Source organism: Rhea americana, unplaced genomic scaffold (assembly GCF_003343005.1).
Source record: "Rhea americana isolate MKP2758 unplaced genomic scaffold, rheAme1 scaffold_256, whole genome shotgun sequence".
Classification (NCBI taxonomy): Eukaryota; Metazoa; Chordata; class Aves; order Rheiformes; family Rheidae; genus Rhea; species Rhea americana.
This window is the reverse complement of record NW_028186375.1, coordinates 575,624-602,824: the sequence shown is the minus strand read 5'-3', so window position 1 is coordinate 602,824 and position 27,201 is coordinate 575,624. Positions and strand designations below refer to the sequence as shown.

The 27,201-nt window shown below is 44.2% G+C and overlaps 1 protein-coding gene across 1 annotated transcript in view; it reads left to right on the top strand.

The window, feature by feature from the left end:
* Positions 1 to 8,075: 8,075 nt before the first annotated feature.
* SLC1A4 (solute carrier family 1 member 4) overlaps positions 8,076 to 27,201 on the top strand; it is a 30,529-nt gene continuing 11,403 nt past the window's right edge. Inside the window, exons 1-7 of the mRNA XM_085307282.1 lie at positions 8,076 to 8,135; positions 11,450 to 11,605; positions 13,686 to 13,748; positions 19,964 to 20,130; positions 23,596 to 23,829; positions 24,813 to 25,007; positions 25,715 to 25,849. Of these exons, the coding sequence (XP_085163408.1) occupies positions 8,076 to 8,135; positions 11,450 to 11,605; positions 13,686 to 13,748; positions 19,964 to 20,130; positions 23,596 to 23,829; positions 24,813 to 25,007; positions 25,715 to 25,849 (1,010 nt within the window). The remainder of the gene's footprint in view (positions 8,136 to 11,449; positions 11,606 to 13,685; positions 13,749 to 19,963; positions 20,131 to 23,595; positions 23,830 to 24,812; positions 25,008 to 25,714; positions 25,850 to 27,201) is intronic.

Below are 27,201 nucleotides of genomic sequence, written 5' to 3'. Positions count from 1 at the left end.
CCCCCCCCACTTTTATTCAGTCTCCTCACGCAAATCCCAACCTGCCCCCCCGGGCTCTTCCAAAGCTCCTTCCCTTCAGGGACAGGCCCCAAGCCTCGTCCGGCGCGGGGGTGCTCGCTGCGCTGGGTGCGGGTGTTCCCCGCCGCCGCGCAGAGGAAAGACGCCGCTGTGAAACTCGCCTTCCCCCAAACTACCTGTCAGTTACAGACTTCAGCTCTCTTTTCTTTTTTTCCCCCTCTTCTCTCAGAGGCTGTATCTTGCTTGAGATCTGTCCAGCTCTCTAAGCACGGGAACAACAAATTCTCTAAATGTCTTACTGAAGCGAACGCCCAGGCAACTTGTTGAGTATCTGGCTTCCCGCTGCTCTCTTTTATGCTTTGGTGGATCTCGGTGCAGCACCCCAAACATGCAAAGCTGCTGCGTGCTATTACCCAAGGCCTGGGTCTGCTCCTTTTTTCACACCTGAGTAGTGTTGGGCAGTTGCAGGAAAGTATCACAGAATCTGAGAAAAGTGGTGGAGTAAGGGAGATCTGGGCAATGTAGCGTGGTGTCTCCTGGCCAGCATAGATGAGGGAGTAATGGGAAGTGATACAGTGTCAGCAATGAGTGTGGCTGTGCGCTGAAACTTTAGAAGATAACCAGATTTGGCGTGGTTATTACCAAAAGGCAGACAGGAGGTTAAGAGAGAAGATCTGCATCGTACTAGCTATCTTGGTAATTACAAAGCTGGGTGGGGGATTTTTAGTTTGCATGCTTGTCTTTTATGAGTTCATTTTTTTTTCCAATGGAGGGTTCTTTTGTTGTTTCTGGATAAAGGGAGGATAAAAGAGTTTATATTTTTAAAACTGTATTTACAAATCCATATTAACATCCTTTTCTCCCCTGGAGAGATATGTTCCATTAGACAGAATGTCCGGCCTGTTGGCAACYGTTGGTATTTCTTCTCTTTATATTACTTTTCTTAAGGACCAAATATGATAATTTGTGCAATACCATATTAAAAAAATATTGATGATAGGACACTGGGAGTAGGTGGCCTGGCTGTGAGGATGACTTGGAATTGGTATGATGTGTTGGCAGGTGAAGGAAAATTAACAAAAGGAAGAGTCAGTCCAAACAACTGTTTGGAGCTGAGAAGACCGCTGTAGCCATGGCTGCCCCTGGATGCATCCTGGCGTGACTGTTGTAGCTGGTGTTTGATTATTGTGGCRCTGAGGACCACAGAGTAGGATGTAATGAAAAACTGGGGATAGAAATGTTCCAGTGAACTTGTGACTATGGATAATTTCTGTGAACTCGGGAGCAGAAAGCTGCTTGYTGTAATTTGTAAATGCAGTTGGAGAATTAATCTTCGAAAGGGTTATAATGGTGATGGAACTGAATCCTTAACTCTAAAATAGTACTCATAACGATGAGGCTTGGATAAAGCATGCTGGTTGCAGAGTGTTATCATCTGGAGAGAAGAAACAATGACTTCTTTTTTTCAGCCTTCTCACCCACTGAAATGTAAATCCTCACTTAAAGGAGCTCGAAAACCTTGTTATCAACTGCCATATCTGACAGGCCAGAGAAACTGCTCGTGCCAGTCRAGCATGTCTGCAAATGCTGAGGAGAAAAGATACTCCAGACAGTGAGCTGGGGTGGCAAAAGGGTCTAGACCCCTAATCCCAAAGGCAGAGGCCCCTTTTGAAGGATGTGGGGCCAAGGCCTTTCCCCTAAGGCATGTACTGCAGTAGGCCCTGAGCTGAGCTTTTCTTGGAGAAGGGCTGTTGTCACCACACTGTTGGGCAGTCYAGTTGTCACAGCCTTGACAGCGAAATCCAGTTGGGAAAAGTTGGCCCTCACCCAGCCATCCATATACCATCCCCTCTAACACTCCCTGTCTTAACACGAATCCCTGACAGGCCCAGCGATGGAGGGAGTTATCTGGAAACAACACCTCTAGCACCTTCTCCTCCCTCTCTCTTTCCMTCTTTGTTCATTTTATATTAGTGTTCTTGAAATTGCGGGTGTTCTGGCTTGAGCATTGCTACTAGTCCCTGCTGTGGTGGAAGATACCAGATTACAGGAAGCTACCGCTTCTCTTAACAAGGCCTCAAGTATGTGGGACCTGGAGGGCCTAGACTGTTGCTTTCAGTGGTGGTGGGGGTCTTGCAGAGTCCTTTGCTTTTACTTTCTTTTTTTAAAATTGTTTGCGAAAACCTCGCGTATAGACACAAGGAAACGTAGGCTTTTATTTCCAGTTGGGTCACAAGGCTGGCTKTGTCCTTCAAGCAGCTTCACTGCTCAGTTCATGCAGGTAAAAGGTAAAAACGAGGCCTGAATGGGTAAACTGAGGAGATTTAGCCTGTCATGTGATGAAGGGCATTTCTGAGGGGCCTCAAGAAGTAGTTATGTACATTTACACATGCRTTTATGCAGCACAGCACATAGAAAGTAGCATTCCCAGGTGGTCAGGTGTATTAGAGGACACTGGCAGCCATGATGACCCCCAGGCTAGCAGTTTGTGGAGAAGTTGCCTGCTTGGAGCCCAGCAGGTGAAACTGAGCTGCCTGCGTCGTGGCGTGATTTCAGCTGGAGGGCTGGTCACCTAACCTAGGTATTTCTGCCATACAGGAGGAAAGGAACATGTTTACATGTACGTGGTTGAGAGTGGCACACTGCAAATAAGCATTTTTGAGTTTGCCTACAGCAGTGAAAACTGATTTAAAATGTGCCCTGAGGAGGAAAYGCTGAACGGGGAAGAGGGCGTCCCCTGCTTGAGTGAGTATTTACCATGAGATCTGTAGGGATGATACAAGATATCCATTCCCAGGATGCAGAGCCTTTCTGCTACTGGGAAGTTTATAGTTCTAGGTCATGACCAACGATGTTGCTTGTCATTGTCACAGCAACGTCTGGAGGTCAGCTTAATTCTTGGTCATGATTCTCCATTTCCCAGCATAAACCTTACACGCAAACATACATCTATGCCAGCAGACATGGCCTTTGGAAGAGGGATTTGACTTTGTCTTCAGTAGCAAATGAGCAGTGACTCACTGGTGAACCAAGAGGCTGAATCTGTTTTGTTTCGTCCTGTGACGGTAGCCTCTAGGCCTAATTTGCCTACTTGGTCTCAACCTGTCGRAGCACCTCTGTGGCCTTCCTTCCTGGCAAGCGCAGGAGGCAAACCTCCAGCGTGCCTGAGACTTAGGCATGTTCTCCTCTGCCTTGGCTCATGGAGTAGAAACAGCTGACCTGGCCTGAAGGAGCCTCTGTGTCTGGCAGTGGGGATGCTTGCGGTGCATCTTGTCTCAGGTCTGTCTGTGGGCAGCTCTTTGGAGATCATGAAAGATGAGCAAAAGCAGGAAGCGGGGAGGCTGCAGTTCGGTGATCACAGGACGGACCCAGCAGTAGTTTAGAGGTGCCTTCACAAGGCTGTTTTTTTATTTTCTTTTTTTAAGAAAAGTGGGATGTGCTATGATGTGCTCTGAATGCTTTCTGGGTTTTCCCAGTGAGGGCGGGGTGGCAMGCAAAATATGGATTGCAGTCTCGTGTTTTTTCTCATTTGAGATTTTGACAAAGAGAGGGTCTTGGATTTTAGTCATCTGTTTTATACGTTAAAAAAAATCAAATTGGGAGCTGTGTGGGTAAGTCTCTAAGATCTGTCCTGACTCCTGCTCCTAGAGAAGCAGGGAAATGGGCTGAACATGCAAGATAGTGCAAGACACCAGCCACAGGGATGGAGCTGCCTCAGGATTTGCAGCATYTAGCCAGGCAGAGGTATAGCCAGGAGCAGACAGACCTGGTTCCCTTAATTCTGCCTCTTGTCAGCGAAGAAAGGCTGACTCCTCCTCCAGAGCACCTAGGTTAGTGTCTTGTATTGGGCCATGCTCTGGAGGAGTCTCTYTTGCTCCACTAATTTCCAGGGCTGAGGTGTCTAACTGACTGGGCCTTGCAAACATCTCCAGAGTATCCAGAACAGGAGAAGCTCTGTTGGGCTGGCTGCTAGCAGAAGATGATGAACCTGTGGAAGGAAATTTTAGCATTTCTGTTGTCATCCTTTATTTGTCTGCATAGTGGGGAAAGCAAAAAGAAAAAAAAAAACATGGAGGATACAGAATGCTCCTCATCTCGGCAGTGAAACAGGTAGCAAGGATGAYGGAGGAAGAGGCCAGCTGTCTCATGGACGCTGTGGTGCCATAGAGAGCCTGCTTGGATCTCTGCTCTTGCAGCCTGCTTATCCCCAACGTCGACAGTCTGAATAGGCAGAAGCAGATGAGTAGAGAGGCAGGGAGAAAGAGGTGACTCCAGCCAGCAGCTGATGCATCGCATCTGCAGCTTGTAGGAAGGCACTTGAATCAACAAGATCTGAATGTTTTGCAAGAATCTATTGATTTGTCAACACTTCTCACTGGCAATTATCAAGACTGCCCATTTCAGTAAGGTCAGAGTTGTGTCTTTTGTCTGATTTATATTTGCTGATTCAACAGAATTAAACAATTTCACAGCAACCTGTTGACTCTGTTGACGTTTCCAATAGTAGATGATGCTGACGTTTCATTTCAGTGAGGTCAATGTTTTGCTGTAATTTAATATGAAAGACTGAGTAGGAAACCTCATTCACCAAAAAGGAACATTGCAACAAAATATTATGTTATTTTTTAGTGGAAAAAAAGTCTGAGACGTTGGCTCTCTTTGCCCTATTTTGGGATGAAAACATGTTTTGAAGCTGTGGAATTGGCTACGGGAAGGGAATTCTGTTTTTTGTCCAGCTCTAGCTGTAAGAGTCCTGAGAGGGAACAAGGAAGCATCATSCGCTTCTAATAGGAAAGATATGGCAAGATCCAGGTGTCCACCCAAGCGCACAGCAGTGACCTGCTCTGCAATAAGCTCATGGTTTCCCAGGCTGGCAGATGAGTCCATGGCAATTTAAATGTTATTGTTCCCTGCTCTTCTTCCTGTCCCAGAGGTTACCAGCTGTGCTGCTGGAAGGAGTACCCGTGGCTCTGGCAGCAAAACCATGACGGTGTTTCTTCAATCTTGGTCTTCCTGTGTTTTACCCTAAGCAGCAGCAGTGAGGGCTGTCTTTGACTCTCTGAAATCCTGATTCGAAAGGAAGGAGAGAGAGAGCAAGCCTAACTTTATGCAGTTAGGAAGGGACAAGGAGATGGGAGCAGCAACAGGAACACGGAGGGTTCCCAAGAAATACCGAACACAGTGTTTTGTAGCTGAGTGACAGTTCACATCCCTTTGGGAAACCTTGTAACTCTTGGGTACCCTCAGAAAAAAGGAAAATACTATTTTTTATAGTCCACCTTTGCTTACTGTTGTGTCTTTTTCCTGAGCTTGGATGCTCACTTGGAGTATAGGGATTGCTGATTGACTTTTGTAGTAACCTCATGGCATTTTTGCTGGTTTGCCTGCACTGTCTGTTTTTTAGGAAGCCTCTCTGAATATTTTCACAGAATCACAGAATGGGTAAGGTTGGAAGGGACCTCTGGAGATCATCTAGTCCAACCCCCCTGCTCTGCAGGATCACTTAGAGCATATTAGACAGGGTTGCATCCAGGTGGGCCTTGAAGATCTGCAGAGAAGGAGATTCCACAACCTCTCTGGGCAACCTGTGCCAAGGCTCCATCACTCTCACAGGGAAGAAATTCCCCCTCACGTTCAGGCAGAACTTTCTGTGCTTCCCTTTCACATGGGACAACTGAAAAGAGTTTGTCCCCGTCCCCTTGACACCCTCCCTTCAGGTACTTGTACACATTGGTAAGATCCCCGCTCAGTCTTCTCTTCCCCAGGCTGAAGAGGCCCAGCTCTCRCAGCCGTTCCTCAGAGGGCAGGTGCTCCAGCCCTCTGAGCATCTTTGTAGCCCTACGCTGGACTCTCTCCAGGAACTCCATGTCTCTCTTGTACTGGGGAGCCCAGAACTGGATGCAGGACTCGAGATGAGGCCTCCCCAGGGCTGAGTAGAGCGGTAGAACCACCTCCCTTGACCTGCTGGCAACACTCTTCCTAATGCAGCCCAGGACACCATTGGCCTTCCTGGCCACAAGGGCACATTGCTGGCTCATGGTCAACTTGTCATCCACCAGCACTCCCAGGTCCCTCTCTGCAGARCTGCTCTCCAGCAGCTCAGCCCCCAGCCTGTTCTGGTGCMTGGGGTYAKTCCTCCCCAGCTGCAGGACCCTGCACTTGCCCTTGTTGAACCTCAGGAGGTTCCTCTCCGCCCAGCTCTCCAGCTCTGTCCAGGTCTCTCTGAATGGCAGCACAGCCCTCAGGTGTGTCAGCCASTCCTCCCAGCTTGGTATCATCAGCAAACTTGCTGAGGAGGCACTCTGTCCCCTCATCCAGGTCATTGATGGAGAAGTGGAACAGGATGGGACCCAGCACTGAGCCCTGGGGGATGCCACTAGCTGCAGGCCTCCAACTAGACTCCGCACCACTGATGACGACCCTCTGAGCTCTGCCTTTCAGCCAGTTCTCAATCCACCTCACTGTCCACTCATCTAAGCCACATTTCCTGAGCTTATCTAGGAGGCAGTTATGGGAGACAGTGTCAAAAGCCTTGCTGAAGTCAAGGTACACAATGTCCACTGCTCTCCCCTCATCTGCCCAGCAAGTCATTCCATCAGGGAGGGTTCTCAGATTGGTTAAGCAGGATTTCCTGTTGGTGAATCCATGCTGGCTACTCCTGATCACCTTCTTTTCCTCCATGTGTCTGGAGATAACCTCCAGAAGGAGCTGTTCCATCACCTTTCCAGGGATGGAGGTGAGGCTGACCGGCTTAGAGTTGCCTGGGTCCTCCTTCTTGCCCTTCTTGAAGACTGGAGTGACACTGGCTTTCTTCCAGTCCTCAGGCACCTCTCCAGTTCTCCAGGACCTTTCAAAGATGATGGAGAGCAGCCTGGCAACAACATCTGCCAGCTCCCTCAGTACCCATGGGTGCATCCCATCCAGGCCCATGGATTTGTGGATGTCTAGCCTGCCCAGAAGGTCTCTAATCCTTTCCTCCTCAACCAAAGGGAAGTCTGCCCTTCTCCGGACTCTGTCCCTCACGTCCAGGCTCTGGGATTCCTGAGGGCTGCCCTTAGCAGTGAAGACTGAAGCAGAGGAGGCATTCAGTAATTCTGCCTTCTCTGGATCCCGTCACCAGGGCCCCCGCCCCATTCAGCAGCAGACCCACATTTTCCCCAGTCCTCCTCTTGCTGCTGATGTATTTGAAGAAGCCCTTCCTGTTGTCCTTGACATCCCTTGCCAGACTCAATTCCAGCTGGGCCTTAGCCTTCCTCGCCGCCTCTCTACATGCTCTGGCTGCATTCCTGTAATCCTCCAAGTAGCCTCTTCCACATTCTGYGGACTTTCTTCTTCTGTTGAAGCTTTTTCTGCTCCTTTCTTTTATTCTTTATGCTAATTGCCTGTTRCTACCAACTCCCTCCAGTTATACTTTTTCTCAAGGATTAAAAATGCTTACTGGACTGTTAAGACAAAAAATACCAAGTACCTGCTATAAATAAATGTACTTTTAAGTTTTTCTGACTTAAAGCAGCCATGCACACTTGCAATGTGTTTATGTCTAGGATRTGTGTTATTTATCCACAGACATATGAAAAAGTAGATTCCTGAGCTGGGCTTTTCTTGAAGAATAATGTTGTGTGATACTAAATGAAAGTACCTGGAATAAAATGAAGAATAGAGCTATTAGAGCAATACAAACTGGGATTTATTTTGGCAGACTTTAACAAATGGCAGTAAAGTTGTTTTCAGTGGATTCCTACCATTGAAAAGACTTCATTGACAAAAGAGGAGATAATGCAACACAGACTATTATTTCTAATATTTCTAATATTCCAGACTTCCCAACAAAAGTGTGGTCCASACTTCCCAACAAAAGTGTGTTTTCCAATGGAAACATTTTTGGCCTTAAAAGTGGAACATTTTTGTAAGAAGCAGTAGAAGAGGAATGCATAGTATTTTAGGATTTTTTTCCTGCTTGCCTGGATTTCCCTTCACGCTTTTGCTGCCAGCACAAACTTGTTTGCAGAGCTCTAGCAAAAGAATCCTGTACAAATGGTTCCTAGTAATAGTCCGTTATGCAGGCAGTGAAGGAGTTTCTGTGCCATCCTCTTCCCCCAGGTGTAAAGACGTGTAGGGTAAGGAAGAGGGAAATTTGACCAGAGTCACCACGTTGAGAAGAGTGAGAGCCATAGTCTCCAGACCACGGATGCGAAGCTGCAGATGCATGTTTGAGATACGCTGTACGCAGAGATCCTGTGCCTCAGAGAAGCCCCCATCCCTCTCTAAGAGCTCTGGCATGGCAAAGTGTGTCTTTCTGTAGCCTCCATGCTCAGATTAAGCACATGCATGTGTAGATGGCAATAGTTCCCTTCTCCCAGGCTGCTGTTTTCTTTCCACTGTTCCARTCCCGTTTTTGCTCACATCACTGCCCCAGATTTCCTTAGTCGTTTTTGCTTTCTAGCAGCTAAGCCAAGGCTTTACTGCAGCAAAATACCATGAGACCTTCCTCCTGTTTTTGATAGGAAACAAATAGTCCCTTCCTTCCTAGTGGGAGAAACTCTTCACTGGGGAGAGCAAAAAGGTGCGTTTATCGGGCTGTGAGACCATGGGGAAATGGTATAATGAGTGCAGTATTCAAAAAGAAAGTACTCAAACCACGAAACCCCTGCCGTTGGGGCTGCCATTTTATCTGGTTCCTATTTTAAGAGAATTTGAGATCGGTGCTTTCTCGCGTGGGGTGTTGTGCAGGTACCTCGCTCGGCCCAGCTGCCGCTCCGGCCCTGAGCCGCGGCTGTCGTTCCTCGCACCTGCCCACTGGATTTTTGCCTTTTTTGCAGCCTGCACAGCTTGTGACAAGCGGAGACTTCCCTGCCCGGTGCTTGGAGGGGGGAGCAAGGTCTCTCCGTGTCCCCTGCTTTGCACTGAYGCCCCTGCCACAAAGGCTGCGGGGGCTCGCGTAGGGGGTTCAGCCCTGTCCGCGGGGCACGAGCCCGAAGCGCCTGCGGTGCCGCACGTCTGCCAGCCTGGCGCAGTGCTGTGCGCCGCTGGTGGTGTAACTCTTCCCTCCTACAGCGGCAGGCAGTTTCACCTCTCCGCGTCGGGCGCAGATCGCCTGAGCGCAGGCCTCCGTGCTGGGCTCCTTATCTCGCAGACTCACGGTTTCCTCGGGAGTGTGCTCTCGTGATAATCCGCCTCCCTCTGAAAAGCTGACCGTGGTCTTTAGTTTGAGGCACAGAGGTGGCAGGGACAGGGTCTTTTGGCAACACACAGCCCTAGTCAGCGAGCCCGTAACTGCGTTTTTTAACGGGGGCTGACTTCTTAAGCTCCTCAAGTTTCCTTAAGCTCCATGTTCACATCTGGTGTGGGCGTTCAAGGCTAGCCTAAAGACGAGTGACTACAGGGCGCTCATATTTAAGTGGGTTTACTGCCGTGCTACAGATTTGAGGCAAAAACGTGCCCCTTGCCTTGCTGTGGCAGGGCTGCTGACGTCACTCAGCTATGTGCTTGCGTGTATGCTTGTAGTTAAGTTAGTGTTTAATTACTAGGGCCCATGCCTGGTATGGTGTGTAAATTGTGGAGATTTTGGTCTCTTAGCCAGATTTGAACCCTGCAGAAGCAAATTGTGTAGGCTTTAGGATTGTTTCTTTTAGTTTTGTTTTGACAGGATACGAAAGCTGATTTWAAAAAAAAGTAATTTGATTTCTGGTTATTTTTCAAAATCTTGTTTTTTTCTTTGTTTCTTCAAAATCCAGTCCRTTCTTTAAAAAGAGGTAATCATCTTGAAATGAAAAGTCAAAAGGAAATGTTCAGATTTTCCTAACAGCATACTTTATTTTCCTTTTTTAATTAAACATATGCACTGAGCTCTGCCCTTTCATAAATGTGACATTTTACTCATGACAGAAGTAAGTTTGCTTTTGCTCTGAGCTTTTTATCTACTGGAGTTCCGGTTGTGAAAGAATTGATGTGTGTTAGTTACTCTGTGTAAATTATTGGACTAATTCTTAAGCATCCTTGCAGAGTTTGAGCTATTTCTCCTCTTTTTAGATAGACAGCTATGTTATCAACTTCTAAGGAGAAAATGTTGCTTTTTTCWTGCTCAGTGAACATGGGACCCTGGAAGTCACGTTATTCTTAAAGCAATTAGGCTTGCACAGCTACCTCCTAGTACACTTGTACTGCAGCAGAGAGACTGAGGGAGTTCACGCCAGCCACTTGCTTCACGAAGGGCCGTGTACTTTACAGTATTGTCAAGGCTGTGGGAAAGTACTCATTGCGTGGCGAGATAACAGAGCTACGCAATGTAAAGAACCAAAAGCTTCCTCACTGGCATATCTGAATCTTTAATGAGCTCTTCTCCCTTTTGCTTTCAAAGATTTGACTCTGCTGCTCCTTTTTTTTTTTTTTTTTTTTTTTTTTTTTTTTTTTTTTTTTTTTTTTTTTGATGAGGTTTGGATTTGCTACTTCTCACATAATTCTTGGAATAATCGCAAACAAAAGCCTGGTTTAAAATCACATATGCCAGAATCATAAGGCAGAACAAGGGTGGATTTACAGGGCAAAGATAAAAGGGAACTGTAGCTTTGTTTGGGCTCCTTTTAGTGCAGTGCAAGGAGTAAAGGATGGGGAGCAGCTACACAAGCACTTTTTGCCACAATAGCTGGCTCTGTGTAATGTCTTTTGCTTCCTTTTCRTAAGAATTCACATTCCTCCCAGATGCTGTCAGGTGTCAGTATTTTCACTTCGTGCCCCGAACCCTTCTGCCCTCTCCAGCCGAGGAGAAACATGCTCTTTACTCACTCTAAGGAGAGAGGGGAAGCATAGCATAAAAACAGCTGAACTCTGAAATATGACAAAAAGCAACTTTTGTCTTACATGCTTAGGTTAGTTGATTTTCCTGTGTATGGTTCTTTAGACATACATGCACATTTACATGTATGGGCAGTGAATGCCCAGTCTAAATGTGTGTCACTTTGCATTTCTTCCTCTCTACCTAAACCTGGTGCTTGATTTGCATTTCTCTATGAAGGCACTACTGAATTCAGATGTTGCAGCTTTCCAAATGAGTTGTCTCTGCTTTCATCTGTGCTGTTTAACTACTTCAGCACTGCAGGATTCCAGGAAGTCAACTTGGTTGTGATGAAGGGTTAAGCCATTCTCTTAAGTGGATTTTGCTGATTGGATTGTCTTTCATGTTCTTGCTATGAGCAAAATGTAATCACATGAGTACTGTTAAAAATCTGCCTGACCCTGGAGGCCATGAACTGTTGCTGCAGCTGGTGTGACAGTTTCTGTAGCTATTAGCTGTATAACTAGCATCACATTTGATTGCTCTGATGTCCAACCCAAATGGTTGGGCGTGAGGGTGTTCGCCCCTCTGGCTACATAGCAAGGCATCTGCTCCATGGTGCCAGACTAGCTTCTGTAATCCATACCTCACTGATGCCAGTATGTTTGCCTTTGCAGAAGGAATTCAGTTTCTGAGAGTAAAACACCTTGGTGCATTCATTTTAGAAGTTCAACAAGAAATATTTTGTTTTCTTCYGTGTTTTTTCTTCACAGAAACCTGTTTCCTGCGAATCTCGTTGTTGCAGCTTTCCGAACGGTAAGAGCTGTGTGGATTTTGGACATGAGCTACATTGCGCAGACAGACTGAGTGACTACTGCTTTTCAGAAAAGAACTAGCAAGGTGGTGTGAAAAATATCAAAAGCCATAGTGGGTAGGATTTTGCCAAACACCTGAGGTGACCAGACATACAACTGCCATGGCATAAGATACCTGCAGACAAAAGCRTATTCAGAGCATGTATTTTGTACCTCCGCTAAAAAAGCCCTTCACACTTTTCTTCCTTGGGTACCACTTTGGGCAGCAGTGGCAGCTGTCTGCTTTCTACCAGGATGTGTACAACTTTTAAGGGGCTACCTGRGAAACCCTTGCCTTGCCAGTTTGGAGCTGGGCTCAGTTAAGACAAGGCTGAAGGCCTAAAAGCTCACAGGTGTGGAGGTTTTACTTGCTTAATGGAAGAGCTTGGTGTTCTTCTCCAGTATTTTCCATTGCACCAGTCGCTGGGTTCACTGCACAGCCTGGCTTCTCTTCTAACACAGGACTAAGTGTGGTAGGATGATAACTGCACTAGAAGATAGTCTGATGGACTGGAGCTCGGAAGCTCAGAGAACGTTTTGATTTAGTTCTTATTGCTAATTTTAGATGCCAGGGATAGACACTGTTGAAGATGCTGCTATGGGACGGAACAATTCTTTCTGATAAAGGAGCAGAAAAATCATTTTTAGCTTCATGATGTTTTGTGGGYTTACTTTTCTGTCAAAACCAGCATCATTTCTAAAATCAAGATCCATTTTGAGTATATATAATGCAGGACAAGTCAATATACCATAGATAGTAAAAACAATAGAAACAGTACAAAGTGCAAAGTACCTTAAGGGTATCCTGTGATACTTTGAGTATCAGGGTYCTGTGTATGTAGGGATGAATTAAAGAAGTCCTCTTTTCTTCTCTGCTGCAGTTGTCACAGGTAATTAGCAAGTACCTAAGCTATTATTTCCCTTCCTTAATATCTGTAAAAAAAAAAAAATCCAATTTTTGTCAGATGTTTGGCTTGTTTATCAAAATAAACTGCTGGCCTTGATTCTAGGTGATTTATTGACTTTCAGTGTCTACCTCACTGTTTCTARTGGGGAAATGGTGCAAGCACCTCTTGCCTTCAGCAGAGGCCATCTCAACAGCATGGTGCATGAGCAGCAGCAGCGTGGAGGAAGGAGGGATTCCTGGGCTGCTGCCTGAACCTAGGGCCTTGCGGGATCACGGAGTGCACTTTCCTAGGGAACACAGTGCTACAGCTCCCACCTTTGTTCCCTTTGATGCACTGCCTTGTGTTTGGGCTCTGCCTTGGAGAGAGTGTCAACCCACTTGTGCTTTTCTTTACTCATTAACCTGAATTGGTTGAATTATACATTATACTTGCTGTGAACAGTTATAATCATTCTGAAGGCCGTACTCTCCCCTGGAACATACTAACTCAATAGAGTTAGTTCATACCCTGGGTTGTGATCTGGGGCAGTTGAGGGGCAGGCACGCAGCTCTGGAAGCAGTAACTGGATCACAGTGGGTAGCTGGTTACTTCTGTAGGCACTGCAGCCAAACCTGAGAGGACTTGTAACTCAGAGCCCTTACAGAAATAGTGTCATTTAAAAAGGTCAAGGATAGCACTGGACTTTCCTTTCGCCCCATGGCGRAGGAGCTGCGTATGCTTTCACTCCCTTTTCTTGCACAGCACAAGCTCAGCAGCCTCTGCAGTGTCATCTCTAATCCCCATATAATATGTTTCTCCCTTCATGTTTTATCAATAGCTTTAAACTTCGCATTCAGCTCAGATTGGTAATGTCCTTTTCATTGGCTCAAATATCTTCGAGGTGGGATCTTACTTATTCTTGATTGATGTAAGATGTGTCCATATCCAGAAGGGTTTTTCTAATTTGTGCAGCATGTATGTAATTTCTTCCATTGCAACTTCAGCTGTAGAAAGAAACTGTAGAAATTGTGGCTGTAGAAATGCCTTCTGATCCTGTTCAATCAAAAGAAAAAAGTCTTCTTGACAGTCTTTGTGAAATGCTAAATGATATTGACAATCTGTTCAGGAAACACTGTTGTTTTTTCTTACCTGCAGTATGCGACAGACTATGAGCTACTGGTGAGAAACACTACCTCTGGAAATGTCACACTGGAAAAGGTAAGGTCACTTATTCTCGTGTTTTTATACAGTCCTTTGTTAACCATAATACTTGACTGCCTCAATCTTTAATCTCTACCAACATTCACTGGAAGGAAGCAAGCACTGTTCCACTCCTGCAGCTAAGACACATGCAAACCAGATGAGTTATCTGTAGCCACACAAGAAAGCTGTGGTGGAAAGGGAGTTGAACTCAGCTGAGCTGACCCTTGATACCTTATTCTTAGGCCTGGTATCACTTGACGTACATTTTGATTAGTGCCCCTGCCCAGTATTTCCAAAAAACTTTCTGTAGACTTGGAATTAAGTGACAATCTGGCTGGCTGAATATGTCCGTTAGACCTTATTCTCCATTACAGTTAGGAGAGAATATCTTTTGTTCTCTGCCTATATTTTTTAAAGAAAAAGAGGTTACTAGAGATTTTTTTTAGTTATCYTGCTGATGGAATTTAGTTTGATTTGAAGTAGTAACAAGTGGTCTGAAGGGGTGAAAGTTGCAAACARAATGTTACAGATCAGCTGCTGTTGCAATGCGGTCAAAACAAAATTTAATTTGCAGATGTTGCTGAGGTGGAAAGCACTGTTTTCCACATGTAGCTCGCAAGAGTTCCAGAGGCACTCTGTACCTCCAAATCTCTCTCCTGCTGTATTCCAAATGAATCAGCCCGTGCGTTTTCGTGGGATTTTGGGGAGGCAGATCTGACACGGGAAATGGCTTTCAGGGTTATTTTATATTTCTTAGGCTCATTCTGACTTCCTGAGATGAGTACTAGAAGTTGGATTATTACATTTTAGTATGATTTATGTATCGCTAGGGCAAGAGACTTGAAATGTTTGTTTTTGTCATAGAAGGGCTCAGTCAGGGCTGGCCCAGCAGTTGCACCAGTCTGTGTAAAAKGATCAGGTTAACGGCAGTTCATATGCATCTGGAAGGACTCTGAAGCGGATCCCTGAGTGCAGAAATTACTGGCCTCATTACCGTCTCCTCTCCGTGCGTGGTGTGTGAAGAGATAGTGCAGAACAGTGCATTTCCAAACTCCACTTTTGGCTAATGGGCTGAACTTTCACCAGTCCAGGAGGGTGAGAGGTGGTTTTGATGGAACAGGAGCTGAGCAGGGGAAAAGTCAGCCCTTACCTGAAGACTTCTAGCACACCGTGAATGGTTTCACTGGGGAAGAAGGCAGTCCCATCTGCCCAGGATCTGCCCATACTTGTAAGATCGAATTAGCCCAGATTGCACTTACAGCATGGTGAGCTCAGGCATGACTGCAGAAAAATCATATGAACCCAAGAGAGCACTTTCCCCTCCAATGCCATTAGATCTCCCCAGGCAGTACATGCCTGTACAGCCTTGTGCTGCTAAAAACAAGTCAACATGAAAGGCTAGAATGGCATGCACTAATGCGTGTGTGCTCACTTAATTCATTTAAGCAGGGGTAAGTGAGAGGCAAATAAGGCCATTCTCACTCATGTCCAGTGTCAAATTTGATAGGAGCTCCATGACAAGCAGGYACAAATTAGAGCTAACCATATCCATTGGACACAGCTGAGCTACAGAGTGCTCTTTGAAATGCTCTTTCAATGCCATCATTCTTCCTCAAGAGGGAAGGATGGATTTTTTGACAATTTAAAATGTGAGGGTCTTTTTTTATGTGTAGTTTCTCACTTATCAACTCCAGTGTGTTGAAATACCACAAAAAACATTCTGAATTTGTCACTGATGTCTGTTTTTGCCAATGGCTATGAAGTAAAGGCTGTTTTCTCCAATTATTTTTCCAAAACTTTTTTCAGTTGTTGGAACCAAACCAGTGCTGACTTTCTTTAATGATAGAAGACGCCCTACTGTCTCTAGGGAAGAGCAGACCAAACAAAAAGGAAGCATCATCTCGGTTTTGTTAGCTCAGTTTCAGTGCTGACCTGACTATATTATTTATAGATAGAYAAGGATTAAGTTTGGAAAGGAAGAATATGATTTTTGGATAATATATAGGATAAATACCATAGCGATAGAAATCTATCTCATGTTTTCTTTCATCAGTAGAACATTTGATTGAAGAGGAGAAATGTTTTTCTTCTGCTTTTGATGTGAGTAGTGTAGAACAAAGATTTCTACTGATGTTTTTCCACTGGTTGATAGGCTCCATATTCTCTTGCTGATAATATGAGTAGAGGGGCAYGTAGGTGTCTGCTCAGCCATGTTTGTTTTATTATTTCATACGCTCACCTTTGTTTACCCAGCTTTTATAGCTACATCCTCTGCGAGTCTTTGGCAGCATGCTTCCTGGGATAGGGGCTATCTTAGTTCCTCATCTGCAGCAAAGTGAGGTTGTAAGGGACTCCTAGTTCCTCCTGCGACGGCAGTAACAATACACAAACCAGTGACTGCAATTCTTCCTCGCATCACATGACTGCATTTTTTTTCAACCACCTGCTACTAGGGTAGCTCAATGGCAGCAGTTGTTTCCTGGATAAGCATTTTGCTTCAAGAGCTAAAAAACAATGGGATCTTCAGAGAGATTCAAGGACCAGAGGAGATCCATGAATCTTCCTCCCAGGACACATAATTTCAAGCAAAATAATAATGTGTCCCGTCATTTACCCAGGAAAAAAGCTCTCATCAAAGCTGTTTTTGTTYGGTGTCTACAATGCTGCTTGGTTTGGCAGTTCCTTTGGGGTGATGCACTCTTCTGTTAGAGTACAAAAAGGCTGTTCAGCATCTGCCAGTTTTAGAAGCTGGGATTGAGAGGATCTTCCGCTGTGGATTTAATGCTGGACTCTTTCCATATTTTGCTGCAAGGAGGTAAAATTCTGTGAACACTGCAGGTTGCTCCCTGCAAATCAATGGGCCAATTTCCTGGAGTAAGTTACCACTCCATCACCTCTCATCACCACTGAAATCTGGTGATGGGAGATGATGAGGAATGTTCTGCATTTTAAAGAAAATGGCTCACTAGGAAGAAAGGGAGAGCAGACCTGAACTGGGGGGTGAGGGCTGATGACAAAATGAGAAGAGGAAACAAATAAGAAGTTTTTAGGAGCTCCACATAGAGCCCTCCCTCCAATCCTCAAGAATTCAAAGGGGCCCAAATCACATAAGCTGAGCTAAAGTATGAACACTTGGAGAAAAGCTGCAGCAGCAGCAGTGATTGCTGTGCTGGGAGTAAATGGAGAGAAACATGTCTGAGGGTGAAGGAGGACTAAACTACATATATTGTTATTCTTAAGAGGGACAGGAGTTTTTAGAAGAATTGGCCAGTTTATGCAAAGTAGGCCACTGTGCATGCAAAGACGAAAGGGAACAATCCACATGTGCTGGCTGTAGCTAACAGGAGTGTGCTGCTGTCTTTTGCCTTCCACTAGCTTCCTAAGAGCAAAATTTGGCAAGTCCTTGGCACCTATGGCTCTGAAGCAGGCAGAGGGGCTTGTGAGGATTGAATGAGCTAGAAGAGAGATGGATTTCTGCAGTCTTGGAAATGACCTTTTGCATCAGACATGAGGAGCTCTGGCCACAGATCGCCCTTAYTTTCACCAGCTCCGTGCGCTGTGTGACCCTGTATGCCCTACACCACGGGTGGGAAGATCCTGTCCTCTTTGGGGATCAGTACACTTCTGTCTCATGCCTGAGACTAGATCTTGGTGAAGCCCAAACAGGCAGCTGGTTGCTAGGGTTCAGGCTCACATTGCTGCATTTAATGAGCTGAGAAGCTGATCTCCAGCAGAATGGGTTTAAAAGGCAGAGATGCTTCGAAAAACATGAGCATGAAGTCATATCATGAAGTTCTGGTAACTTCCAGGTGAGAATGCTGGGCACTTTCAGCAGCTTGAAACACTGCATTTCTGTTCCACAGGAAATTTTGATAACATTTTCTTTTTTCTGAATCAGTACCAAAACAAAAAGAACACTCAAGATTTTTTTGTAAAAACATTTTTGGGGGTGGGGAAGATTTGGGCCAGTTACGTTAAAATTTTGTTTCAAGCTGGGTTTTCATATTAACTTTGTATCAAATTAATCCGATGCAAAATGTTGTATTACAGAATAGTGAGTTAAAAAATCAATATGAAAAGTTGTTTCAAAATGGAAAAAGCATTCTATTTGTTCCATATGAATCAAATAAGTGCTTGTTTTCTCATATAAAAGTGTTTACATTTTGCACAAGTTGATATTTCTTGAAGAAAGTTTTGATTTTGATGATACGCCCTATCAAAAACTTTTCAAAYAGCAGTATTTTTTTTTTCTTGCTTCCTGCTAATAAATTCATCATAGAGCCTGAGAATCTATGTGAGTTCTTTCTGATATGTGTATCATCATTGGTAAATTCTCAGTGCAACTCTACATCTTTTTTAACTTTTGGAGTAAGGCTGACTTGAATTTATTTCCTGTCTTGGAGATGTTTCATTAACGGAAGTGAAAAGTAGAAAAATATGCATGTACCATGTTCACTGACAGTTTGTTGAATTAGGAAGTTAGGTTTTTGCCTAACCTTTCTGAGTATGAGAAGAGTTTAGGATTTTCAGCCATGAAGATAGAGTATATACAAAACCATCCAGACAAAGAAGTGTTACTGTTGTGAAGAAAGCAGCCCATTTCTTCGGATGTCCTTGGAGATAAACTGACCCCCATTGTTAATATCTTCTCTATGTTTCCAGTTCCTTTCATCTGAAATCCAATAAATACTGAGAAGAATTTAGCACAGAAAAAAAAAGATAAAAAAATGAAAATTCTAATGAAAAATTAGAATTTTTGTATCTATTTTGCAGCTAGCAATTAAAAAAGCTGGAAGCTGCATTGCTTTTGTCCTCATGAACACTTCTGTTAACAGCATTTTAACCTCCACAGTTTTTTTTCTCTGTATAATTTATGTTTTATCCTCTTCTGTGCAATTCTTTGTTTCTACCTGTCATCAGAAGGAGACAATTCAGTTCAGCAGTATACATTCAGATAAAAGTATTATCTCAAAAACACTGCAGTAGATTGGTATCCTGAGGTCTTAGTCAATATTCGTTTTAAGCTTTTAGCTCAGAATGTATTTTTACTTGCTAGTGGTGAGCTAGTGTCTGCTCAAACTAGCTAAAAGGCCAAAACTTGTCCACAAACCTAATCTGTTTGAGAAGCTCTTCCAAAGAAAACAAAAATTTGGCAAAGTGAACTTGTGCTGCCAAGTTGGGGGGGGGGGGAAGGTTTGTCAAAACAACTGTATTTTTATGAAGCCACAAGAACACTCATTCAGTTCCTATGATGTTACTTTGCCAAACTCCATTTTTTTTGAGAAATGACCTGTGAAGGAGCAGGAGAGTGGGCTTGTCAGCACAATAGGTGTATCCTCATTTTGTCCTCTTGTATGATTTAGCCACATGATTTCTAAGACAGGGAACAGATATTTCATCTTTTCTCCCTGTCTCTCTCATGGCTGACATGGAGAGATGAATTAGTAACTTTTCACAGTTCACTATCTTTTTCTGCCCCTCCTCCCCTCTTTCTGCTTCATAACATTGCTTGTTTTCACCTGGTTTTCACTATGGTGTAAATACCCCATTAAAGCAAAGAGGCTGGCAGTTTCTGAAAGCAGATTCCTRTAGGAGATGTCAGGAAATAACTGTGTTTGAGGCCAGACCGCTAAAAGCAGCTTGCGTGTATGGTTTGTTTTAAGAGGTAGAAGATCATAGTGCACAGAAATTACAACACTCATTGGAATCAACAGAGTTGGCAAGTCAGTGTGACCAATACCTGTTATTTGTACCTGCAATCTCTTCCAGTCCATCTTTCCTCACAGGGGAACAGTGAGGAAACTTGCAGTCTTTTAACCATTGTCCCAGTTTTATCCTGCTCGTGTGTGATTTCTCTCCATGCTGTCTCACATCTGCAGTGAAGCTTGCCCTAGTTCAGCTGTGAAGGTTTTTCTGTTTGTATTGTTAAAAACACGTGTACCATATTGAAGGATATGAAAGGGAAGGTAGTGACGGGCCCTTTCTTCCTCCAGTACATCAATGCCAGCTCATAACTAGGGAAGTCTTTATCTGGACTAAGTCCAGATCTTGTTTGGTTCCCCTGAACAGCGTAATGCATTCCCTACGATCTCCACTGCTGAGCTGTCTTGCATGAAGTGCCTTCCTTCTCACAACAGGTTCTGCTTGCTGATTCCAGATCAATCGGAGAGTATCAAAAAGATGTGTCAGTCTCCCATCTAACAAGCTTGCTGCTTCTTTTGCCTCTACAGATCCCTGTTGGCACTGAGATTGAAGGGATGAATATCCTGGGGCTGGTGCTGTTTGCTCTGCTTCTAGGAGTGGCGCTGAAAAAGCTTGGCCAAGAAGGGGAAGATCTGATTCGCTTCTTTAATTCATTCAATGAGGCAACTATGGTCTTGGTTTCCTGGATTATGTGGTAAGTRTATGAGTGCAGACACACCTGTGGTAGAATAATAGTGTCCAGCTCAGGAATCTTGCCCTTCATCTGCCTTTGGATTTTCCATACCACATCTCGCACCACAGCAAAGGCAAATGTTGTAATGTCACTATGTCACTGTATGACATCTTTCCTTTTTGCTTGTAACCTACAGTTAGATGGATACACGAGGTATCAGTCTGGAATGTATCAGATAGTTGCTCAGAAATCCTCTCATTTTGAACTCCATTTTGATTAATTAAAGAAAAGAAGGCTTTCTATTTCAAAGCATCAGAAGCCCATGGCGAGCTGCCATCATATGCCTAATTTATTCTATCTCAGTTACTGGGCTGACATGAGTAAATGAGGTGTGACCAAGTGAAGAATATGGTCATTTAAAAGCCCAAGATGTTTGTGCCTGGCGTGCACCTGCAGATGTGGTGCATAATTAAAATCATACTYGTAGCTTCATGCCTTAATTTTTCTGTTGCCCAAAGATTACATGTACTGACCTGAGAGGTACCTATGGAGATCAGAAGATAGCCCACTTGCTGTTACTTGTTTTGAGGTATCCTGTTGAGTGCATGAATACTGAGCTCCATCTATCACTTGGGTCAAAGGGTGACTGAAAACCTAAGTCCATCTGCTTAGAAGGAGAGGACAGTCATCCTCCTGCAGGGATTTGGTCTCCATCCTCCTGCAACCATAGCACTGGCTGTTGAGTGTTTTGCCACTGTTACGAGCAGAGCCCAAGTTTCATAGTGGATCTTTAAATTTCTGTTCCTATTCAAAAATCTCTTCCATTTTCCTGAGTGAAGCAGTGTTACTAGCACAAAGATTAGCTGTTTATCATAGTACTTGCCTTTCTAGAGAAACTTCTCTCTTCCATTTCCTTTTCCTGAAATTAGGAATTTTCTAAGATTCATTGTTTATTTTGCCTCCTGCATCTTCATCAGCAAATCCATCATTTCCAGACACATTTACGTGATGAATGTTACCCTGCCTGATGTCACAAAGCTTTTGGCACTCAGCAAAATCATAGCGTGCACTGAACTTTCTCATTAGGCAAGAAACCAGCATGGAGGAGATGGATACCTCCMGGGAACGGTTCTGGCCAACTAAGCTTTGGAGTGTGAGCAGGCTTCTGACTAGGTGTTATTCACTTGATGGGGTTTAATCTGGGCCTCAAAACAAAAGTGTGTCTGTTCTTGTTCAGCTGGGATGGTCTAGGTTCCTGTTTTGAGATCAACAGAACTAGTATCTTACATGCAAAAGTAAAAACAATCGTAAGAACAGTTACTGAATAAATTAACTATAGGATGTTTCTCTGTCTCTTCTCAAAGCTATGTGCCTGCCTTAACAAAAGTGTGTTTTCTTCCCTTGTTCTGGCTTTTTTACTCTTGCTATTTTCCCCTCCCTGTAAGAAGCATAAAGGTTTTAACAAAACACCTGATTTTACACAAGCAGATCTGTGTTAGTTACTGTCATAAGGGATTGAAAAATTCAAAGTCTAAAAGCAGCTTAAGTCGTTTACTCTTGAATGTAATTCCTGAGACACTGAATACTGATAAGTGGTAGTTCTTGTATTCAGCCAATTACAGTGCTAACAGCCAATCAGTTGATGTATAATCCTTTTTTTGTGGATTATCAGGACCACAGCTGACTCTGACAGTGTGGTGCACCACAGTCCTTAGTTCTTCTCTTTCTTTCATTAAAACTCYTGTGTCATCCTGTTACTTATTCAAAACTTCCCAATCCACCTGTACTTCCCAAAGGATAGTTTGGAACAGGTCAATCTCTTGACAGCTTGAGCTTTATTTAGCTCTGCTCAGCAGCCTCTCTTGTATTCAGCAGCACTTAGGTCTTAATTTCCAGTTTCTTCCACTCCAGCCTCCCACTCCAAAGAGAGGGATCCAGTCTCAACTCGAGTCCAGTGTTTGCATTTGCAGAGCTTGTACAGGACCAGGGCTCCCATAGACCTTGCTAACTGAGATGTTCAGAAACGTAGGTCAAAGGCAGCATGTCACAGAATTGGCAGAAAGTTGTGTGAGAGAGGTTCGGCAAACCCTCATCCCCCCACTCAGAGATATGCCCAAGGGAGCCCAGGGAAGGGATGCTCATGTTAAGCTGAGACATGTGGAGGTGCTCTTTGTGCGGAGCAGAAGAGCTGCAGAACTGCTGTGGGAAAAAGAGTATAAGAAGAGGTAGGTGATGCTTAAGGAAATCTTAAGGCTTGTACATGTTTCCAAACCTTTACATRCTTAACCAAACCTTCTAAAGTTAGTTCTGACTCCACAAATCAGCCTCACTGAACACAGGCATGATGGGCTGGAGGTGAGAGTGGGATAAAAGCATTATTCCTGAGATGTGCAGATAAATCTTTTGCAGCCACAGATTTGCAGCCATGTGTGGCTGAAGCAGTTTTGCAGAGCTGGGTGACCTGTTGATACTTCCTAATCTTTGAAGTGGCCATGGATAAGAGCATGGTCAGTGTCCGCTTCAGACACAGACTTCCCCAGTGTAGCTTTGGAGGAAGTGGGTGTAGGCCTGAAGTGATCCCTGAAGTTAGTTTGTCGGCTGTTATGCTGCAGGTGCAAGGGCGATTCTGTCTCTTCAGAGCTATCCCCAGGTGCACTAGTGTGGCTGGAGGTGGGTTTGGGGCTCACATATGACATTTCCCCCTTGAGCAGCTCCAAGTGTTCCTGACAAGGAGAATTCCAAACAAATGCTGACGTCTTGAGATGTATGTTTCTAGATAGGAGACATGAGAATGTATGTGGCTGTTTGCCTGAGGGAGGCTCCGGAAGCTCAGTCACTTAATCTTTTGTAGGCAAATAGCAGAGTTATTTGCTTTCTTTGACATGTGTGTTAGCACCCTTTAGAGGAGCTCTCTGCCACTGATACGGTTACAGCTTTTTCTTTCCTACACTGAACGTGTTGGCATCAAGTATGTCTGCCATCTTAGTGCCCTACCGTTGTACTTATGCTGGTGCTCCCAAACTCTGTAATGCCCCACTCTTCAGTATCTTTCTCAGCTCCGCTGGCATGATATTGCTCCTTTTTCTTTGTTACGATCAGCCTTTCCTTCAACAGTGACCTACTTAGCATTGGGTCTTTGCCCACCCTCCTCTCTGACAGACTAAAACTCTACGCCAATGTCTTGTTCTGATAGCTTCTGACAACATTTCAACTCCCAGCTTGGCATCCTTCCTGTGATTTCCTAGAGGTCTCTTTGAGGGCATAGTTCAGTGGGAGGTGTTTCAGATTGACAACTTGCCTTCCACCAAGTAAGAGTGTAAGAGGAGCCTTGCAAATTTGCTTAACCTAAGTGTGTAGTGAATGAAGTACTAGCCCTTCAGTAGGAGCAGCATATTCTTTAGAAGAATGTAATCTGTAGCAAAGAGAGCAGCATGTTTTTTATGGCTTKTTTTCATACTTAATGACAGACTATAATTCTTTACACAGGTACGTACCTATTGGTATTATGTTCCTTGTTGGGAGCAAGATTGTGGAAATGGAAGATATTATGCTTCTGGTGACCAGTCTGGGAAAATACATCTTTGCCTCTATTCTGGGCCACTTCATCCATGGAGGAATCATTCTGCCACTTATTTATTTTGCATCCACACGCCAAAATCCTTATCGCTTTCTCTTAGGACTTATCACACCACTTACCACTGCTTTTGCCACTTCCTCCAGGTGAGCTTCTGTGCTTCTTTTGGGAATATAGTCTGATTGTATTCATGATTGTAAACTGCTTGCATCCTAACAAAGCACTGCAATGAATTTTAGATCCAAATATTATTTCTGAGATTGTAAAGAGACTTCTGAGCATACAGAGTCTCACTGCTATCAGCAGCCTACTGCCAGAATATACTGATATTTAGCTATTGAAAATGATCCTCAAAATATGGGGGCTGTAGCATGTTGCTGAGTTGGAAATTTTTCGTGGGAAGGGTGAAAATGCTTGCCTTAAAAAGATCTTGCTGGTTGTCCTTTCAATTTTAAGTAACAAATAAAGGTCAGTAGTGAGGTGCTTTGTCTTGAGAAGTTTATTTCTCCAAGTTCAAGAGAATCTGGAACAAGTTTAGACTGATTTTGCAGGAACAAAGCAGATTTATTAGCTAGTGTAAAATGACATAGTGTTACTGATTTCAAGGCTCTGGCCTGATGAGCTCTTATTTCTCATCACCAAGGATTGCCAAGCTAGCAGGCATGTCATTTACACTTATCCTAAGGGGCAAACTTCTTATCGATGATCACAACAGGATAAAATCCTTCCAGGTCATCTCCAAAAGGTGTAGATGCATGACTGTCACAGGAGCTGAATTAAACATGAAGTAGTTGAGGATTTATGAATAAATCCATATAATTTATAATGCAAGAAATACATCCAGCAGTGAATTTTGATTTGTCTGTTAATTTGGAAAGGTACACCAGTAAGAAGAGATTGTTGTTTTACTTGCTGTGTTTATATTTGCATCTATTATAGTACGTTTATGTTTTGATGCTACATTATTCCAAAGCCATGTTACACTGCATACTGAGCTAAGTCATGAGTCATGATCTGCCCCGGGAGATCAGAGTCCTTATCAGCTATTCCTGACAGTCATGAGACAGTGACTTTCCGTTCAGCACACCCTAATGCTCTGTGATTGGTTTTCCCTCTTCTCTCTTTTTAGTTCTGCCACTCTCCCATCGATGATCAAGTGTATTGAGGAAAACAATGGAGTTGACAAGAGGATCAGCAGGTTTATCCTTCCTATTGGGGCGACTGTGAACATGGATGGAGCTGCTATTTTTCAGTGCATGGCAGCTGTGTTTATTGCTCAGCTGAACAATGTTGACCTCAATGCTGGGCAGATCTTCACTATTCTGTAAGTCACTTGCTATTGCAACCACATCCTTGTGGCCCCCAGACACATTAAAGCCTGTGGTCTTTCTGCTAATAGCTAGCAGTTTGCATTCCACATCTCTGACCTAAAGCTTGCAAGCTGCTATGAAACATAATTATAGGGTGATTAAGGCATGGAGTCTTTCAAGCTTTATAAGATTTGCCAGAATCTCAATTTAATAAAAGGTGGAACTTGGGAGGGGTAACTGAATTATGAACAGGCTTTGAGCGGTTTAAAGCTTTTCCTCACATGAAATTCTTCTCCCTCCTTAAGGGCTTCTCTTCCCTCCTGTTGCTACTGAGCTGGGTAATTGTGGCATGCTGTTCTACCCAGAAGGCTGCCCTGACTTCCCCTCTGAATGTCTTAGAAAATACTTCTGCTAGCTCCCCAGCTCCTTATGTATCAATTTCATACTCATGATACCACCCTTGCTTACCTCTGCCTCTCTGGTCTTCGTATCACCAATTTCCCATTATCAGCCCCCTCCTAATCGTTATGCTTTGCCCCATTATCCCCTCCACCATGCTGCATTGGCAGGCAGGAAAGAATTTGCTTGGGAAGCAAATGATCTGTGTGTCTGTTGCCGCAGAGTTTGTTGAGGATTCCCGTAGTGGGGAAATGTGTGCTGTAGCTGTAGAAAAGGAGTACTACAGAGCTCATGCTGACTAGGTTTGCAAATTTACTTGCAGTGTGACAGCCACTGCATCCAGCGTGGGTGCAGCAGGTGTCCCGGCAGGAGGAGTCCTCACCATCGCTATCATCCTGGAGGCTATTGGACTTCCAACCAACGATCTCTCCTTGATATTAGCAGTGGACTGGATTGTGTAAGTACCTTAGGCCTTATACATCTGCTGTTGGATGACATATTTAGTGTTCAGGTAGAAAACTGGTGCAACGTAGTCGAAGTAACATAATATAAAATAAAAACCTACAAGGTGTGGCTGTTTGCAGGACAGGAAATTCGTGGCAAGTGGTAGGGAACAATGGAGAAGGAAGTCCCTTTTCAATCAAAGAAGTTCATATGCTAAAATTTCTCTTTGATTTTTTACCCAACCTTTATTGAAACAGATTTCTCCCTAGTTTCAGTTGGCTTCAGAAAAATAGTTAAAAGTTTGTGTGATAAGGTATCGATGTTGCTGAAAATTAGATAGACACTAGGGGGAAGGGAAGGAAAAGGAAATTGAGTCTGAATAGTTGGAGAAAGCTTTCTGGGAGTCAGATGTGTGAAGCAGTCTCCACCAGAAGCTGTTGGCAGCTATTGTCTGAACAACAAAAGCAAGGCTGGTCAGAGCACAGAAGCATCAGAGCGAACTGCCCTCCGTTGGCGCAGCAGGGACACAGAGGGCATGCAGCAATCCTCACAGCTGTTGGCAGTGTCACAACCAAAACCATGCTTCTGGAAACCACAAGTTAGGTACACATATTACCACCTTCCCTCTCTTTGTTCTGGAAAAGAAGTGAAGAGGTCAGATCTTTGCTCAGTTCCTTCTCTCCTTTCACCAATAACCATTTCCCTTCTTGAAACATAAAAGATTATCCCTTGCCCAGTTAGAATCACAGAATCAGTAAGGTTGGAAGGGACCTCTGGACATCATCTAGTCCAACCTCCCTGCTCTGCAGGGTCACCCAGAGCATGTCACACAGGGTTGCATTCAGGCAGGCCTTGAATATCTGTAGAGGAGACTCCACAACCTCTCTGGGCAACCTGTGCCAGGGCTCTGTCTGGAAGAATTTGTCCCTCCACYGAGCCTGGTTATGTCCTTGTTTAAGCCTGAATTTACCTTCTGTACCACCACCTAAATGAAATTAGGGAAGGGTTAGAAAATCTGTTTTGCATTAAGTATTGAGGGCCCAGCCATAGGTGTATGGAAGGTGTAAATGCTACATGCAGATGATTTCTTATTGCTTAAATGAGCTCTGTAGAAGCTGATCTCTCAGCTTTTCCTCTCAAACAAGCCTGTTTGTGTCTGCTCTTCTTTAAATACTAGAAAATCAAATTGGAAGGACTTCTCTGAGCATTCATGAATTACGGCACAGCTGAATGTTTAACCTCTTTCTGCCCTCAAATTTTAATGCATAATTTCAATGGTTCAGAAAGCCTGACTATAATGTCTACACTTTAAATGCTAGCAAAATAAGCATGACCTGATAGCTTAAACACAGTATCTGCTTTGAA